This window comes from Coloeus monedula, assembly GCF_965178545.1.
Source record: "Coloeus monedula genome assembly, chromosome: 4".
Lineage (NCBI taxonomy): Eukaryota > Metazoa > Chordata > Aves > Passeriformes > Corvidae > Coloeus > Coloeus monedula.
The window spans coordinates 40034818-40054460 of record NC_138784.1 but is presented as its reverse complement, the minus strand read 5'-3'; the positions used below and the strand labels follow the sequence as shown (position 1 = coordinate 40054460).

The 19643-nt window shown below is 36.9% G+C and overlaps 1 protein-coding gene across 1 annotated transcript in view; it reads left to right on the top strand.

Annotated features, from left to right (window-relative positions):
• Window positions 1–19643, top strand: part of TRHDE (thyrotropin releasing hormone degrading enzyme) — a gene marked incomplete at both ends in the record, with an annotated part of 200774 nt that overhangs the window by 172046 nt on the left and 9085 nt on the right. Inside the window, 4 exons of the mRNA XM_082279873.1 lie at window positions 4026–4173; window positions 6358–6455; window positions 6969–7076; window positions 19375–19542. Coding sequence (XP_082135999.1) covers window positions 4026–4173; window positions 6358–6455; window positions 6969–7076; window positions 19375–19542 — 522 coding nt within the window. The remainder of the gene's footprint in view (window positions 1–4025; window positions 4174–6357; window positions 6456–6968; window positions 7077–19374; window positions 19543–19643) is intronic.

Here is a 19643-nt window from a genome sequence, read left to right as displayed (position 1 = left end):
GTGACTCCTGGAGACATACCTAGAGAAAACTGTGCCTGTTTCAGACTAGACACAAGATTGGACATCACAGTATTTCTGTGGTGTTTATGCTTGTTACCTGGTTTCAGTATAGCTCATAATCAGTTATTCCCCTAGTGACAGACAATATTTCAATTTTCCTCCAAGATGGCTAGGCTAGAAAAGAACTTGTCTCTTAGCCCTGACTTTCATGCATTTGGACTTTGACAGGCAATGTCTGACAGTAATTTTGCTGGACTTAAAGATAGCAATATGATTGATGGCTAAAAAGACAAAAGAAAAATAAGGATTTCTGTCACTGACCTTCAGTGACTTTGTTGAAAGAGAGAGTAATAAGTCAAGCTGCACGTGCAGAGTATCTACTAAATTTACACTCTGTAGTACCTTTGAGTGAACATTTCTAGGCAAATATATGACAGGGAAATTATTTTACAGTTTTCCTTTTGATGGGAAGGTTGCTACTTTTAGTTTTCTTACTGTTGTTATAATTATTGTTAAACATTTATACAGATCTGTGTTTTTCCAATAGAGTTCATGGAGATACTCAGACCAGACTCATTCTCTGTTTTGCCTTCTTTCCTCATTTTGGTTATTGTCCTACTCCATAAATGCTTTTGCTGACCAGATCCTCTGTAACCATCTTTGAACCTAGTTCTTCCAGGATAATGAAGGAGAATCCTAGAATCATGCCAGCACCCTTTGTCTGGTTTGCCACCGTTCAAATGAGCCAGTGCTTCTTACTGAATGCAGTATTCCCTGGGAAAGCAGAGTCTTGAAGTCTCTCTTAGCGCTGGACAAGCTTTTAGTGTAAACTAAAAGAGGATGATTGTACTAAAATACAAAAGTTAAGTCACCAGTTGTGCTTTGTGAAGATGCAGAATATTAGAGCATAGCTCACCACACAGTCACACTGCTTTGTCTAGGTTCTGTTTTCTGCTGACCTGGTTGTCATGGTAGTCATGCTACCTCCCAGGACACTTCTCACAGGTCCTAGATCTGTGATCTGGATTTTAGGACTTCTTATATGTTTTATGGTTCATGGTTTATCTTTTATGATTAGGGTGAGAGTTTCTCCTTACATCCTGTTTTCTCAACTATGAATGTAAACTTTTTATGCAAAAAGGTGAAACAATAACTATCCTTACCACCTCTTGACAGAAGCTATTTAGTGCCAATTAGTCTTGGACTGCAGTGTATTTGGAATAAAAAGTTCATAAATATGGCTTAGCGACTACGGTAAAAGAATAGGGCTATCATGGTTTTCTGTAGGCATCCATGAAATAAAATAGTGTAGAATATAAAGAACATTCTGCCAAGGTAATGTTCCTGATGCACTTGTGTTTTCTTCAGGAAACTGGCTGTCTTAACTGCCACTGTAGGAGGATTTGAGATATGTCTCTGCTCATGTTCTCTCAGAGGTGCATCTTAGCACCTGTACTGCCCAGGATGTGCTGACAGAAGAGTTTAATATTAGCAGCCATAGCCATTTGTCCTCTAAATCATGATCTGAAGTGATGAATTTGTTATAATTTATATAATAATGCCATCCCCAAAAATCTCCCTTCATTCCCATCCCTTCTCTTGGGATGGATTGATTAATATGTGGTTGAGGGGGTGATTCTGATGATATTGGGCATAAGCTCTTCTAGGGTCATACTCAGAGAAGGAGGGTCAGGAATAAACAGGAAAAAAGTCAAACTTTGCCAAAATCTATTTGTGTAATTTGCACTACACTCTTAGGGAAACAATAGGAAAAGTGAGAGTCAGAGTGTGAGACAGGCAGAATTGAATAGTGTGATAAATTCAGAAGTTAGAAGCAGTGAGTGATGAGAATAGCAGCTTCTGTTGTGAACAGGATGAGTATCATCAGCCAAAAATCGTGATTTCAAAACTCATTAGGAAGCTCTGAGTTTAGGAATTAAGAGATCGATTTTTGAGTCCACTTCTTATGTGACTTTATGGGGAAGTTAAGCTTAAAAAGAAATAATCTGTTTGTTTTGCAGCGTTGATTTCCTTTTTGCACTTAGTATAGATAGATTTAATTTCAAAACATGAACTTAAATGTCCATTAGTGCAGCTATAATAAACATTAATCTGTTGATTCCTTAAGCAGCATGTTTCCTAGAGCTATTCCTCTTGTTCCTTACTCCACACTTTTTCATGTCAATCAAATTATCAGTAAAAATAATCACAAATCCTATTAGAAACTAGCTACCTATATGCAACTTTAAGCTAGTTTACCTCTTTGCTAACATTATCTCCAAAATTTTTAACTGCAGTCAGTTCAGCATGCTGCAGGGTCCATGAATTACAGAGTATTAAGACATAGAATTCATCTTAATGATACTCTGCTGCTTCAAAACCAAGACCTATAAAATGAAGTAACTTTCTCTCTTCAGTTACATTGGACTTTGTCCGTTACCTACTCTAAAAGCTTTGCCACTTTTATTTCATATCTGCTCAGTTCCTCAGTTGGCACAGTGAGCTCCCCAAGTGATCTTGTTTTTTGTGCTTTAGTGTGTGCTGGAACTGGAGTTGAAAACAGAGCTGATAAAATGTGGACAAAGATGACATGAAGCAGACTGGAGGGTGGGATAGATACTTTTAAATCTGTTACATGAACTCACTTTTTTCCTGAGAACATGAAGGGAACAGAGTGTAATTCTTCCAACAGAGTGTGTGAAAAATGAAGGCCAGCAAGATGTGGTGCACATTGCAAGGAAACAATTTCAAGTATTTCAGCAAGACAGTTTTAACATGTTATTACAGCAGAGATAAAAATTCGTATTAACATGTATGCATTGATTAATTTCTGTACTAATGTGTGTAATTTTATTTGTTTGCTGTATGTTTGCATTTCTTCCACAAACATTGATGGAAATTAATGGAAAATTTGCAATGAAGGAGAAAAACTAGTCTATGAAGCTATATCACACTGTAGCCTATTAAATTGAACTTTGTGGAATCTACCTTGCTGATTTGAAGTGTTTAAGGAAAAGAGAATCGTTATCTCCTCTCTAGGCAGATAGTTATCTCCTTTTGGATTTAAACACCTGCATCAGAAGAAGAGTAGACAATGTGTTTCTGGAAAGTTCACACCCACAGGGTTGCACTTTGTTTCTGCAGTCTGGATAGTTAAGAAAAAATGCTGTTCTGAAAAAGAAAGTGAGAGCAAAGCCTAAAGCTTGGTGTTTTCTGTACTCAGTTTTTAAAGTAGCTGTCAAATGCTTGTGTCTGTATTGCATTTTACTTGTAATGCTATTATTTGAAAACCCTTCCTGTGCGGCCCCCCCCCCACCGCCCCCAGCCTTTCACTTGCAGGGGGAGGTCTTTCATGATAGAAAAAGAATGGGACAAAATTTTAGCTGGTTGATTCATAAACACCTGAAAAAACCCATACTTTATGTGCAAAGTGCTGGAACATCCTGAACCAAAGTGATGTCACTGGATGAGTCCTTCCTAAGTGACTTAAGGTGGATAGAAGACAAGGCAGTTCTAAAGGATAGAGAAAAGAGTGAGGAGAATAACTGTAGAACTAAAACTTCTTCTTCAGCACTAGTTCTTTTAAATTGGTGATGGTCACTAGAAATGTTTCATCAAGCAAAATGCCTTGGGTTGTTGATTTTATGCAGGCAGCTTTCTGTCTTAGAAATCAACAAAGCAACACCTTCCTTTTGTTTTGGGTATTTTTTTTTTTTTTTTCCCCTTAAAGGCAGTTACTTCTTCATTCATGTCTTTCATAGCCACGGGAATCCATTCAAAGTAGAGATAGCTTATCTGGTTTTCTTTCATGTGTGTTCTTGCCTTGCTTCATCAAATCAGTATGCTTGCATGTGTTGGGAGAGACTGCGAGTTGCTGGTTTTTTATAAGGTTGACTTTTATGTCATTAAAGTGTGATGAGTTTATCGTGTTTTTCTGCATTTTAATTTCATTTGGGAAAAAAAAGTTTATGCTCCATTGTGAATATCTTCTGAAAACCAATTTAATGGCTTCTTTTATTGTGCAGAGCTGGTTATTTGCCTCAGAATATTCCTTTGGAGATTATGAGATACCTTTCAGAAGAAAAAGATTTTCTGCCTTGGCATGCTGCCAGCCGAGCTCTTTATCCTCTAGATAAATTGCTGGACCGTACAGAAAACTACAATATCTTCAATGTAAGAGATACAGCCTTCCTCTCTTTCTTTCTCTAGTTCTTCCTTTCTTTCTTCCCTTCACTCTTTCCATCTGTCTGTCCTTCCTGCCTTTCTTTCTTTCACCTCTTACTCCCTCCTTTTATTGTCAAGATTTGAACTGTTCCCCAGTCAGATACTGTAAACATGCTAGGGATATTAAGTTTCTTCCTAATTACTCTACTTAAACATAGGAATTATCAAGCTTTGATTCATTTGCATTTGAACAGTGATAACTGTTGTTTGAGGCATATATGACTAGAAGAAGGAAAGGTAATTATCCCTCATGTAAAATGTTATGACAAGTAAAGTATTTCACTTAAAAGAGCCAAAGTGTTCTATTGCCAGATTTTCCCCTTTGAGGAGCCCCACGGTGATATTTAGCTGGATGCCCAAGATCAGCAACAACAGCAAATATAGGCACAACTGAAAAGAATACATGCAACTGAAGCAAAGATTTGTAGTCATTATTTCCTCCCAAAATCCATGGTGAATTCAATGCAGTTACCTTAATTAACAAGAATTAGATCACCGTTGAGTCAAAAGCCCATTCATAATTGCGTCCGAAGGGACAGCAGTAACAGCTCGCAGTAGATAATTAAGATAGACATGGCAAATATTTTAACATTTACCTGTAGCTACACTGAAGCATGGTTTATGAAGTACACAGATTTGACTGCAGCCAGTGACAATTATGAACTCTTGGGGTTTTTATTCACTGGGAATTTTATGTAGTCTACATATTTTCAATGGCCAATATACGGTAACATTATGTAATGTTGTAAAGCCTTCAAATGCAGGGGCTTTTTAAAGCCTGAAATTCTTAAGGATGCTTTTCTCTTCTTAAATGTATATTTGTTCCTCTGTGTGTGTGACCATAGACACCATGCTCAGAGAGGAGGAAGTTAGAAGTGACTGTACGTATATATGTAGTGGTACATATATACCTCAACAAGATATATAGATATAGATATACAGATATTGATACAGATATGTGTGAGTGTGTGTATATATATACACACATACATATGCACAGAATTACCTCATGACATGGAAAATGGTTTTTGTAGAACATACACTACAGATTAATAAAGATACATTGAAATTTTTATGAACCTGCAGAGCAGGCCTACATGCAAACCAGAGCCATAATGTAAAATGCTGCTGAAATAATTTGCATATTTAGTCTGTTGTTAACGGCAAAGAAAAATTCTTAGGAGTCTGCCATTGCTATTTCACTTTTAAACATGGTTGTGTAAAGAAAACACAATTTTAATAAATAAAACCAGTAAAATTCACAGCCAAGTTATGTTTTATCACTACTGATGGGAGTTTTGAAAGCTGAGGTGATAGCAGAGGAAATAAAAAGTCTTTTTAGTCACAGAATAACGTATCTGCTAGAGAAAGCTGCAGTATGAATCTTCTTTTGTGGTGACATATATACATGCCTATGCATCTGTAATAATAAAATAGATGCTCTCCTATGTGGTTCCGTAGATCTCAGTTCTCTTTTTCAAATTGGTAAATTCCACTGGCAAAATATTACACTGAATACAATGACAGTGGTTTTCTTCAAAACTCGTCAGAATATTTAAATATGTCCTCTGTGTAAAAAGTAAAAGTCACTAAAACAGATCTTGTGCTTGTTTTGTACTTTAAGCACACCAGGAGCCTAAACTTAAAGCATAGTGTCATTAAGTGTACAAAGCTTATTTGCAGCCACATTGTTATGTATTCTGAAGTCAATTGACTGTACACACATAATGTTTTTGCCATGGATATGGATATTAAAACAGTGTTCTTTTAAAAGTGAGCATGTACGGTGTAGTCAAGATTGGCCACAAACTAGAAATTAGGCTATTGACACTCTTGTAATTTTCCAGCTGCACATTGTGAGTTCAAAGTAACATGTAATAAAGTTTTGAAATTCATGGATTTTGTAACAATAAATTGTCTTATACTAGGCATCTAATCTAGTCGCTCTTCTAGACCTTCATACTACAGCAGTGAAAGAGGATTATAAGTGGACAAGTAGCTTTGATAAGTATTTGGAATTGGACATTATTTGAGGGTAAAAAGAGAGACCAAACCTCAGTAGTCAGCAGTATTTCCATTTCAAGTAAAAGAGATTATTTTTAACATTAAATATACTTTTCTTTTTCTGCTTAGGAGTATATTCTAAGACAAGTTGCATCGATGTATCTGAAGCTTGGATGGCCAGCAAACAATTTAAACAAGTCACTTGTTCAAGCATCATACCAACATGAGTACTGTTATATTTTTGTTTTTATTGTTTATTTGTGGAATATAATTATATAAATGTTCCTAAAATTTAGTCATGTTTAGCATAAGCCAGTCATAATTCCTTAGCTCTATCACCCTTCTGTTTTTTCCTTTCTGTTTCCTTTCCTTTCTGGGTTGTAGGGAGAGCAGAAAGATGCTGTGAGAAGAATTCTTCTTTCTTAAGTTGAGAGAACATGATTTCCTAAGCCCTAACTTAATATCTGACTACACTGGATTTCTAAGAACTTGTACTCATGTGACCGCAGAAGTTGGGAGGAGTGCATAAGTGTAAATGGGGGCTGCTTTTGATCCATGACTTTTCTTCAGTTGTTGCAGGCATTAAATCAACACTGAGATTTGTAAAGCCAGATTATCTTTGATATGTTGCCCAACTCCTGGTTGCTGTCACTGTTATAAGAAGCAGTTTTTTGTAAGCATTCAAACACATTCAAACACATTCATTAATGCAGCCTTATTGCTTTCTTTCATGTGGACAGAGAGTTGCGTCGGGAAGTCATCATGTTGGCTTGCAGCTTCGGGAACAAGCACTGTCACCAGCAGGCTGCAACGTTAATCTCGGACTGGATTTCTAGCAATAGGAACCGGTAAGTGGAGCTGAAATGTCTATCTCACATCTCTCCTACTGAGAGGCAGTACAGCTCTTCCTCTCCTGCCTGCCCTGTCTGCAGTGCCTTCTTTTGCAAAGGTTTTTTTTATTGGAGGAAGCAGAGGTTGCTGGCTGTCATTTAAAAATGTCTGTGGTGTTTCAGAATTAGTTATTTGACTTGGTGTATATGAGTGGGTGGAGGGGATTCTGCCCTCTCCTGATGAGTTACTGTCAGATAATTCTGTGCTAGAAGATGAGAAGATGGATTTTAAGGACAGATCTAAAGAAAGAAAGATGAGTGAACACCATGTTGTCAGACAAACATGAAACCTGTGCTGGGACAAGAGAGCCAAAGGTGCTAAACATTTAAAGAAGTGAGAGAGATTAGAGACAGAAGGACTGAGAAGTAAGGAAGGAAATGTAGCAAAGTGGTGCAGGGAAATGTTACAAGGTATTTAAGGGTGAAGACTTGAAAATTAATGTGATTCAGGAATACATGGAAAAGCTCATGTAAGGTTTCAGAGAGCAGATAATAAGATAGCTGATGCCTTGAGCATTAGCAGCACTGTAGTGGTTTGACAGCAAATATGTAAGTTAGGCTGTCTAGACACAGGTTTATTCAGCTGAGGCAAGAGAACATGGGCCATGGATAGTGCATGAAGTTTATATTTTAAAGGCAAGCATCTAAGAAATATGAAATTACTGAAATTTCAAATATTTAATTATGCAGTGATATATGGACAATGATATGAGTTCAGAGTATAGGTTAAGACCCCAACTTCTTTAGAAAGAATAGTGGATTTTCTGATTATGTGAAATATTTGCACTGTACACATTTGTACATGGCATGATACTTTAGTTTAAAAGAGAATATTTTATTTTCAAATAAAAAAAAGCAAGATAAAAGTCTCTCACTTTTAGTCCCAGTCTTGTATTATCTCTGCAAGAGGATCAGATCTCTCTAGCCATACGAGCAGGCAGGATTTTTCAGAGATTTCTTGGACTAATCAGGTGTTTGTTTGCAATTAAAATATCTCTGTCTGTCTCTGGAATCTTTAAAAATCCTTTACAGTCATACCCAGTTATGTAAGTATCCAAGTATCTTTTAAAACCAGCCATGAACTGAACATGAAGGGAAATTACACTCCTATATGATTTTGAAACTTCTGGAAAAAAACCCAAACAACTTGCAACTATAACTATGTACCTTTAAGTAAGATGTGTGTGAGGTGGAGGGTTTTCCTGGGTAAGGTGATACCAGATATATTTACTATTAAATATATACCCCAGGGTTTGATATGAATTCTTATCATAAGCAGCAACAGTATGAAGCTATTCAAAGAGGCAATTAAAGAGAAAGAATCATTGGAAACAGTCTGCAAAAGTAATTTGCTTAGATATTCATTTGCAAAATTAGTTAATCAAACCTAGCATTACCTATTAGCATGCACAGCAGTAGATTATTCAGTGTTAAAAAAGCTGTCACCCTGCAAAGCTACCTGCCTGTCTTTCCTTTCCAACAGGATTAAGAAAGGAGGCATCAGAAAAGAAAAACATAACAAAACTCAAGCTTATTGCTTTACCAACAAGAGAGAAAAGGAATAAATTTAAGGAGCTATCTGAAGATTCATCTTAGCCTTTCAATGGGGCCATTTTTGGTAGCAGAAGATTGTGTTTGCCAGCATATGATGAGTATTATGATAAAAGCACCACACCAGGGCAGAGGAGAATAGCTACTGTGTTAAAGCAATGTGTTTCTGAAAGGAGCTGCGCAGTTTTGAAAAATGGCTGCAGCAAATAATGTAATTACATAATAGAGATTGACAGTCAGCTGATAAATAGGGGCACAACTGGCAAAGAAGATAGAGACACGCTTTTATTTATTTTTTAAGATTGTAGGATTTGTTCAGTCCCACACTTCAGAACTGACCAGTTTTCTCAGAGCAGTCTCACATCCTGAATGTAACTGATATATGAGCAAAACTCATTTCATATCTACTTACATGGAAATGACATTACAAAGACTACTAGTAATAGCAGCTCAGTAAACATAAAATCAGCTTGTGTTTCACAGTAACAGCATTTGTAGGGTATGTCAGTGTTCTCTCAGGAATGTTCAGATCCTGCTGAATCAGAGCTAACCCATAGCACCTTTACGCAGTTTAAGCTAACTCAGACTGAAACCTGAAAGTAAAACAAGGGCTCTTTTTCCTGCTTTTCTACCAAGAAAACAATGATTCTACAATCAGAATTTAATTAGCATGATGTTTGAGTCATGCTTCTGCCTCTTTTAGCACTTGAGAGACAGTAACTAGCTCAGGTGCAAAGGGCAAGCAGATAAATACAAGACATATGCAGAGAGCACATCTAAAAGGTGCCATTTTGTATTCTTTCTCATCAATCGTTTTGCTCAGTTTGACGCCCTTAACAGCTGTTTGTGAATTTGCTGCAAACAGCCACCTTAGAGCCTGTAAGATTCCCTTAGAGCTTGTTTCCTGACAAAGAAGGGGAAACTCATGCTTCTCCTCTTTCGCCACACTTCTCTGACAACTGGTGAGGAAAGTCGATGACAAGTACAGAAACTCTGTGTATTCTTGCCTATTCCAGACCTTATCAGCAAGTGCTGTAAAAGTTCTTGGTTTTGACATTCTGTCTTCTGAAACCGAACCACATAATTGACTGATGATTGCAGAAAGCCTGGTTTTGGTGGGTTTGCATAGCCAGAGCACAAAAACAGAGTTCCAGAGAGCTCAGAGATATTTTATATATAAATGTAATTTGAGTGTCATTGTGACAGTAAAAATAAAGGATAGCTTGCATTTCCACCCATCCCCTCCCAGAAACTTTATTCTGGAAGATGACACAAATTTTTCAAAGCAGTAGAGACAATGGAATAAGGTTTGTGTCTCAAGATTTTAATAAACTGCAAATTAAGTATTAAATTAAAATGTGATATTAAATACCACATAAATGCGCAGTCAGTAAATCATGTAAGGGAGGTTTTTGATTCCCTGGCCCTTACTGGAGTTAAAGTTGAAATAACTCTAACAGAGAATGTGCAATTAATAATACTGAAGAAATGCTAACATTCATAACTTTTTTCGCCACATTTTTAATCTATGACTTTTTAGATATTCTTTTGAAATGTTTTTTTCTGTTTTACTTGTCATGTTTAATTATGGATAAAGTGTTGGGTAGTACAATAACATCTAACTCTGGCATATGCTTACAATTGCTGTGGTTTTTAGTAATTATATTTAATCTAGTAAATTTTCTTAATCTGGTCCAGAAAGGAATTACCATCTACTCTTTGCAGTAAGAAAGTGAAGTAATCTTGATATCAGATACTGTTTGTATTTTGTCATTATAGACTCTTTACTGTGCAAATAATTTGCCACTGTTGACCAAATAAAATGAGGGTCATTCTTAGCACAAGGCCAGAGGTCCTCTTTGTATTTCCACTACTGTTTGAAAAAGCCATTAGATTTCCAACTACAGTGCTGCAGGTTTTCTTCTGGAATTAGTGAAAATACCCAACTTACGTGACCTGCAACACTAGCCTCTGTGCATGAAAGTGGAAGTCACCTAAGAGGCTTTGAAGACTTGAATTTCTAAAGTGACTTAGGTGTTGCTTCATTTTCAGATTCCTGGCTCACAGGGCAGAATCAGATGCTCAGAGTTGCGCTACAAGGGGATTTGGGAGCCTCTAAAAATGCAGCCACTGTGCTGTGAAGAGCCTCTTAACATGAGATTCTGAACCATGAGTGGGCTCTCTTAGGGTCCAGCACTACAGGTAGAAAGATACCTATACCAAATGAATACGTAAATGGCAATCGTAGTGTATGGGGATCTTGCAAAAGATGCCTTTCAAAATTGTCACTAAAGCATGAAAAGGACTGCTCCTTTTCTTTTCCAACACAGCTGGCAGAGAAGCTGCTCTTCAACACCATTTCAAACAGTAGTGCTGAGATTCCAGCAGTTTACTGTGCTTCAGTTTAGTACCTCAGCCCTGTATCTGCCAATGCCTGCAGAGGGCAAGCCTGAGCAGGACCTGTATATGAGATGTTTGGGACAATATTAAGATGTTGCAACACACTTTCCTCCTGTAGCTTCAGCTCAGCTACTGGAATTTATTTCATTAGCAAGAAAATGATACAGTTCTCCAATCTAAAGATGAGAAAGCATTCATCTGAGGGAAGAGACTTCAGTACCTGAAATACCAGAAATACCAGAAATACTTAGACTGCAAGGGGCTTTAGGTGATATTGCTCATGGCCACTTTTTCAGGGCAAAACACAATGGAAAAACAAGAAATATAACTGAGAAAGAAATTTGTTTTTACAATGAGCTAACCAAACACATAGCATCAGAAGCAGAAGAGACTATAAGGAGACATCTTGTTTTGCTGGTTTAGGAACTGATATATTTTAATCCTTACAATTGTTTAAAAAAAGCTCATTATTTCTTTCTACTGAAGATCAGAGGTTAGACCTCAAGGTAGGTCTTGTGGTGTTTTAATCCATGAGTTTAAGTGATTTTACTTTTTTTAAAAATGGCTGATGTGTCCAGCTCATTTTGCTTGAAAGTCTGTATTTACTTCTGACTTGATGGTGATATTAAGACAATGATTTTCACTCTCTTACACTGGGATATATGCTGCTCCTGTACTGGAACAATGGAAACCCTTGACACTTTTATGTTGATGTTCAGAAGAATAAAGAATAGAAAATATATAACCATGTTGAAATTTCCCTTGTAGTTTGAGAACATAAATTTACGGGGATTCAGTCAACAGCAGAATGTTGTAGAAGAGAAGCTACTGTTGGCTGAAAATGAAGATGTTTGCTTCTACCTTCATTTAACTGAGCTCATCCCTGTAAAGCTTTCATGTGTGAAGAAATACATTATTCACACTCCTTAGATATAACAGCATTGTGGTTCAGCCTAAAAAATTAACAAAATTACCATTCAATGCCTGCCTGAGCTTAATAATCAGCCTTGTTAACCCCCTTTAACCTTCACTGCATCTATTCTGAAGGAAAAACATGTTTCTAAGAGGATTAGCATTTTCAGACTTCCTGCCTTGGATAGGTTGAGTAAACATGTATTTCTGAAGTTCAGGAAAGAGTGCATGGAGAGCTGCAATATGTAAACCCCTGACAGGAGATAAAAGGGGGTAATATTCAAATACACACTATGATGACTTGAAGCATAACACAGACATGAACATCTTTTTGCAAACATCTATCTGGGTGCAGGCACAGTTATCTTCCAGCTACTCTTACCATACATCAGCTATAGGTTGCTGCATTTACATTTCTTCTGGCAAAGTCAACTGTGGATGTATGCTTGCTTTGGGCAAAGTTAAACAAGATGATGTAAACGTGAATATGGGAGAGAGCTGCTTTGAACTGAGACAGCTGATTTTGCCTTCAGCAGAAAAAGGAGTACTTGTATTCTGATTCTGTTAGTAGAGCTGTGGTGACACTGTTCTTCTGCTGACATGCAGCACTGAACAGTGGGATATGATAGGATTGCATCAGACACAGTTACATGCAGATGTTCTGTGAGATGTTACTGGTTGGAAGGCCTCAGCGAGTTATAGCCAGTTCCGTTTGCTCTTACTTTTAACTTCTTTAGAAATGTAACCATTGCTATTTATTGCTGTGGTTTACATGGAAACAAAGTACCTTAATGAGTTGCCTTAATACCCCTAGAAAACTGAGATTAAATGCATTTCACTAACATTGATATCATATCACTTTGGGGTGATTTTAGCTTTAACACTGTTTTTACTAGTTCAAATATTAATATTGTGTCACAAGCTCTGGTCTCTGATCGGGTAACTCTGATCAGTTTTGAGGATGCTTGCAGTGGGGAGTGCAGGCTGCTCCACTGAATTAGGTTAAGCCATCATCCATTCTGTAGCCCGTGGGTTAATGAAGTTTTAATTTGTCTGTCTTTGTGAATGAGGAGAAGTAGAGACTGATCTTGAATGCAAATACAGATATTTTAAATCTGTTCTAGTCTAATCATCCAGATTGTTCTGAGAAATCTTGCAGTGCTGAAATGGGGCCATGTCACAGGACAAGTAGGAGCTTCAGACAATCCCTGTCTTAACCTCAGATTTTGGCAACAGTTTCAATTTAAGAAATCATTCTGGCCTGCAAGTACTAAAGATGGCAGTTCGGTTCTATTTATAAAATGAATTAGTTATTAAACAGACAGGAGATAACAGACAAAAGATTTTAATCAAAGTTACTGCACAGTATAAAACTGAAAGGAACTACTAGTAGATTACAGCATGACATAAGCCAGTGCATGACATTAAGGTACCTATATTAAAGCTAGCAAAAGAAATGGTATTGCTTAGGGTCAAATGTAATTTACTTCTGAAACGATGACAATGTGCACAGATTCCTTCACTCAGCCTCTGTGGGAGTAACCGGGAAGGAAGCATCCCTACTCACGGGAAAAACTCCACACATTTCCATGGAATGTGTTGAGGATTTCTGCTTTATGAGAGTTTGGTGTAGTTTTTATAGTTTGTAAAGTGTGGTGTCTGTCCGTGAGAAGCCCAGTTTATCTTCCAGATCTCACATTGACAGTAAGATGTTTATTGGCAGTTGGGAGATGCAAGATCAATGTTAACTCTGTGGTGCCAGAAGAACTCACTACAAGACAGCTTGTCCTGTTTGAGTTATCTGACTGGTTAACAAGCAACAGATAAGCTCTTGTGGGGGGCAAGATGCCCTGCTACAAGCCAGAGATCGCTGAAAAGAGAGTAAGAGATGAACTTTCCTGTTCTGTCTGTGGGTTTCAAGTCAGAACACATCAGTGTGTTGTTTGAATTACAAATGAACCACTTTTGGTTACAAAGTAATGAAATCAGAATCGTGCATGTCTGCACACTAATACTCAACTACCTTGTCTACATCTTTTGAAGTGTATTTATGAGATTTGGGCTTTTCCTGTAACTTCTGTTTGCCATTTCATTTCTGTCACACTGCTGTGATGGTTAGGAACATTGGTTAATTCTTTATCATCTCAAGAAAGGTGTAAATAATGAAGTAAATGTCTTCCATCACATAATTTGAAGGACAGTGATAACCAACAAGCCAAATTTTTGAGTTGTGAACCTCCACACTTGTTCATGCAGATTTTGTGTTTCCTCTACAAAGAATAATGGATTCATGTCCATCCACCTGCCTAAGTTGGCAGTGTCTTACTTGGCTGCACCTTTAACTACTTGGTGGAAATGCCACCAGAAAAACAATTGCAGGACTGCATAGGAGTGTGTAGCATGTCTATAAACAAAACTCTCCATAGATCTGAGGGAGTAGTAAATAACAAATTACCATTCATTAATTGAAGTAATTTCAATGAAGTCTGGCTTAGGTGATAGAAAATCAATTTTTTTCCAAACAAGCATTTTTTCTTTTGTTTTCTTCCTTGTTTATTTCTCTCTCTTGCTATTTGAAATAGATAATTTTATTGATGTGTTTCACATGGCCACAGTAGTGCTACAGTCTTGCAACAACTCAGAAATGTACTTGCGTTTAACCACCTACATCAGTATTTGTGAGAACATGGCCAACAGGTTAATTACTTTTGTTAGTTGATTGGAAGAGGCACTAGGTTTTTTCAAGGGCTTGATGCCTACCAGCTATATTTGGAAATTGTTAGCAGCAAACATGAAAAAATGAGAGTTATTTTAATTTTTTTCACACGAGTGTTTGATAAATGTAAAAAAATAAAGTGAATCCCTTCTTCTGTGTTCGCAACCCCTAGAAGTTTTAATTACTGAAAAAAATCAGGCATAGCTATTCATGCATTTTGAAATGTTACTGGAGCTTTGCCAGCTAATGTAAGCCAGTGTTGCTGAAGTGATTTAACTAATTAATAGGTTGTTACAACATTTGAGTAGAATCTTGCACTTAAGTCAATAAAACTTAAGGAGGAAGAAAACACTGTTGAGTGCGTGAGTTAATCAAGGACTTAGCACTCTGAAAGACCAACTGGGTCTTAATAGAGAGAGGACTTAATCTTATAAAAGATAAAATTGGGCTTTATGGGCAGCTGGTTCAGGTAGTGTTTTTACCTTCTGACTTCCATGTGTCACTGCAATAAAATGACCCTATATGGAGTAATTATGGATTAGCAGTAATTAATTTAAAGTCCTTGTAATTTAGATTAGTTTCCAATTTTCTCATTCAGGAATGATCTCTCCACAACTTTGCAAAACAATTGATCAGAAATTGATCAGACCATATTTTTGTTGCAAAAACTGTCCAGAATGGACAAAAGGCATATCTACTCAGAGATCAGTGCCACAAAGTAGTCCTTAACTCATCACTCAGTCATTAAAATCAGTGTTGAAGAGCTTGACTATCCTGGTTGCATGTTCACTTGTGGGGGATCTTCAATAGGAATGGAAAGGAGCAATAGCAGTAACCATCAGCTGAGGGATGATGTACTCTCTGCCTACCTCTGTCAGACCTGTGTGATACCTGGAACTTGGGAGCACAGGATGGGGACTGTGCATAGCTTTGCCCCAGACACCTTGACTAACCCTGTTAATGTCCCCTGAAATCAATGGGAGACAGGCACCTAAATGTTGAGCCCATCACAGCTCTGTGCCTCAGTTTTCAAGGGGAAGTTCTGCCCTCTCTCTTTAGACTGGGTATGTGCTATGGCAGAGGATCATCCTCTCCTCTTTCTGCACAATGGTGCCAGCAGCCTGACTCCTGGAGTTTGTAATAGAGAATGGGAATATAAAATTTGGGATGGAAGTTTTTAAAAACAAACTGTGTAGTGCTCTTCTTTATAATAGCATCTGTATTACAGATCTGCCAACAAGGTACTAATACTTCATTCTTGTTTCTTATCTGAGCCCTGAACCTATTAAACAAGACCATAAATATAGTCATCAAGAAAAATAGGCTTAAGTTAAATGTTAAATTATTGCAAAAATAAAGAATAATATTCCTGCTTTATTTTCTTTGTCAAATAGTACCATAACTGGTGTTGAAACTTGTTACTTAATCAAAGAACTGTCTAAACTACGTGCATTTACATTTTAAAAAATTAGAACACAATTTCCTCAGAAGATAAATAATTATGGTCCAATTTTAAAAGTGTATCTTTAATTGTTAGAACATACTTTAAATAGGAGCAAGTATGTACCAATTAATTATAACTTAGAACATTATTCTTAGCTCATTGTAAAGCTTTATAATTCACTCTTGAAAAAAAGAAATCCCTGTAAAGGCACAGCACGATTTTAATTAATTTTTTTCTCACTCTTTAATTTTTAACTTTTTCTCCCAAAATGTTTAATTTTTAAACAAGCTTGGCTAGCTACATATTTCATTCTCACCATCACATCTCTTAAGCAAGAAAAATAAAGTTAAATAAATTGGATCAGTATTCAAATTAAAGCCATTTAAAGTGATGCTCTCAAACGTTTATTTCTATTCTTCTGAAGTATCCATCAATCATATTAGCTCTTTAAAAATGAGACCAGCCTCGAAGGCACATTTGAGGCTTCACTGACAACAGGATGTGTTCTGCAGTGTTACAACCTAAGCAGTACCAAAATAATGGTGATTTTATCCACTTGATTCGGTTAATATAAGGGGCAAACATCCACATGCTGATCTAGTGCCTTGGAATTGCAATTTTCCAGGAACCTATAATACTAAAAAACCTGTAGACTGGAGAGATTTCAGATATTTAAATAATGATAGAATATGTGCCCAAAATGACTGGATGAGTGAGAAAGCAAAAATTCCCACAAAGGTGGGACAAAATTCAATTAGAGGACTCTCTGTAGGGGCAATAGTTAAAGAGAAATTACTTTGGGGATATTTGCGTTTTCATAAGCAATTTTCATTTCCACAAGAGGAACCCCCCTCTCTACAGTCCTGATTTCAAGCCTCTCACAGGAGTACTTTGTAGTTTATCATAGCTGTACATTTTGTAGTTTCTGAAGGTAAGCTTTTTACAAGCAGTATTTGTGTTTGATGTCTTGGTTTGTAGGGGCTGATTTTTTTTCACATTGTCCTAATTAGCTTATAAAGACCTAAAACCTTCCCTGGAGCAGTTGATTGGATGATATTGATTACATCGGCTGCAGCACTGCCAGTATACTGCTACTGATTTGGTGGCAGTAGAGTTTTCTTAGCAAGGAAAGTGATGACATCTAGGCTATGATCATGGGATCAGCTCCATCACTTGTTTTAAGGCCTCCTTCCTTCCCAGAGATGCAAATCATCCTGTGCTTACTGTCTATGCTGCTGCTAAAAGTGCTGCTGTTGGCCCTTAGAATGTAAAAAATGGACTAGCTGGGAAAGCCCTTTGAATTGATTTGTTTTACTGTAAATTTTGAAAAATGTAAACATCACAAGTGAGAAGTGCTGTCTGTTCTGGAGTTAGACATTCACTTCTAGGTACATCTGCTTCTGTGTCTGTACTAGGCAAAAAAAAAAAAGGACAGACCTTCCAGCCCACATTTCCTACCTGTATTAATGGCACAATCAACCAAAAAAGTATTACCTTTTCCAGCTGCTTTATAGTTCCTTACAATAACTGTTGGCTAAACCATATATCTTGCAGTAATCCAAAGATAATATTTCTGCTGTCAAAGCTCTGAAAGAACTACATGTGCTTCTAAAAATATGATTTAGTGTTTGTGTCAAGACATAAAGTCCTTCCTTCGTTGAAGTAAGGCTTGACTGTGTTCATCTGTTCTTCATATTCAGGTATCATATGATAGGTCAGATCTGGGGCAATAGGTTGTTTGGTCCCCTAGTCAGGATAGCACCCCTTAGTCCCTTTTGTTTAGTGTATGTTCTTACAGCTGCTGTCAGTGTATTAAATCCCATATTAAAATTAAAAAAAAAAAAAAAAGACATAAGCTAGTAAGAAAGTTGTGTTTAAAAAAAACCCAAACTTAGTGATGAGAAAATTGGGACACGATGACAGTATCATTTAATGTTCTGTGCAGAATGTATATGTATATGGCTGCATTTTTATGTTACTGTAATTGCTGGCCCAAAGTTTTGAAACAGAGTTGCAGTATTAGAAAGCTTTATGCCTCATTCTCAGTTAATGTAAGTCAACACAAAGGCAGTACCTGAATATCTTTCCATTTCAGTGTTAGAGTTTTTTTCTGGAGAATGAATAAATGGCAGTAGAAAAACCTCTGTTCTTGATTGGGATAGCCCAGTCTGTGGTATAAGACTTTGGTGAAATCCTCTTATAATTAAAGTATTGATGGAAACATTTTTTTCCTGTTTTGTGTAAGTTCTGATACCAAATTTTGCAGCAATAATTTCATTTTTTGTCCCACTGTATTACTGCAGACACAACTTTATTTACTTCTAGATTCTCTAGAGATCTTGAATACGAAGTTTCAGAGGAGTTTCCGCTCAGGCATTACCAACAAAAAGAGGAATGCTGTTTCCTGAAAATCAGAAACATATTACCCTAAGAAATGTCTAACTTTACCTGTGGGAATACCCTTTGGGTCACAAAGTTTCAACTTCTATGCTTGTATAGGAAACATAAAGCAAAGTAGGAAATTGAAAGCCTGGCTGAAACCTTTTTAGACGAAAACTGTACATATGCACATACTGTACTAGATCTGAATTTGTCATTTAACTGTAGTTTGAATTGATATTAATTGAGCAGTAATCACAGTTTGCAACCATCCTATGGCACAGCTGGTTTTGGACTGGTATTAATATGCTGAAATAATTGATCAGATCTTTCTATTTTCTTCACTCCCGACAATATCATTTTTAAGTATCATTGTCACAGCATATCCTTTCTTACTTGTGTGTTACTATCTGAAGATGAAGCACTTTTCAGCACAAGGAGGGAGGAGTTTCTGGCTGATCAGGTCCTGTTGTAAAACAGTGCAAGGGCAAGAAGAGCAGATTTGGCATAGAGCCCAGCAACAGAGTGATAACATCCCACACTAATTTGGAGAGCTTATGTTACCTGTAGGTTATGTGGCACATTATGAGTTGATGAACTACATCACCATATTTTATAGTCTCCTGACAGTGTGACAGCATTATGAAGAGAATTGCAAGCATGTGTTACCCTTTAGAAAGCCCATTGGGATGGCCTGGAAGATGTTGGTGGCAGTAAAGAGATGCAAATGTAATTTTCAAAAAATCCCATTACTGTTGGACAATAATTTTGAACTCTCATAAATGTTCCTCCTTTTTATCCAATATCAGGAGGCTGCTTATTTACCACAATGCTATTACTGATTTCTTTTGTAGAATCCCTCTCAATGTGAGAGACATCGTCTACTGTACAGGAGTTTCACTGATGGATGAAGATGTATGGGAGTTCATTTGGATGAAATTTCATTCTACCACAGCAGTGTCTGAGAAGAAAATATTATTAGAAGCCTTAACTTGCAGTGATGACAGAAACTTGCTCAACAGGTAAAAAATATTCTGTATTTGAATCTGTTACTAATAATCAACAGTTTCAACAGTTATGGATCATCACTTGAGCTTTCATCTAAATGAAAGAAATTTGCTTT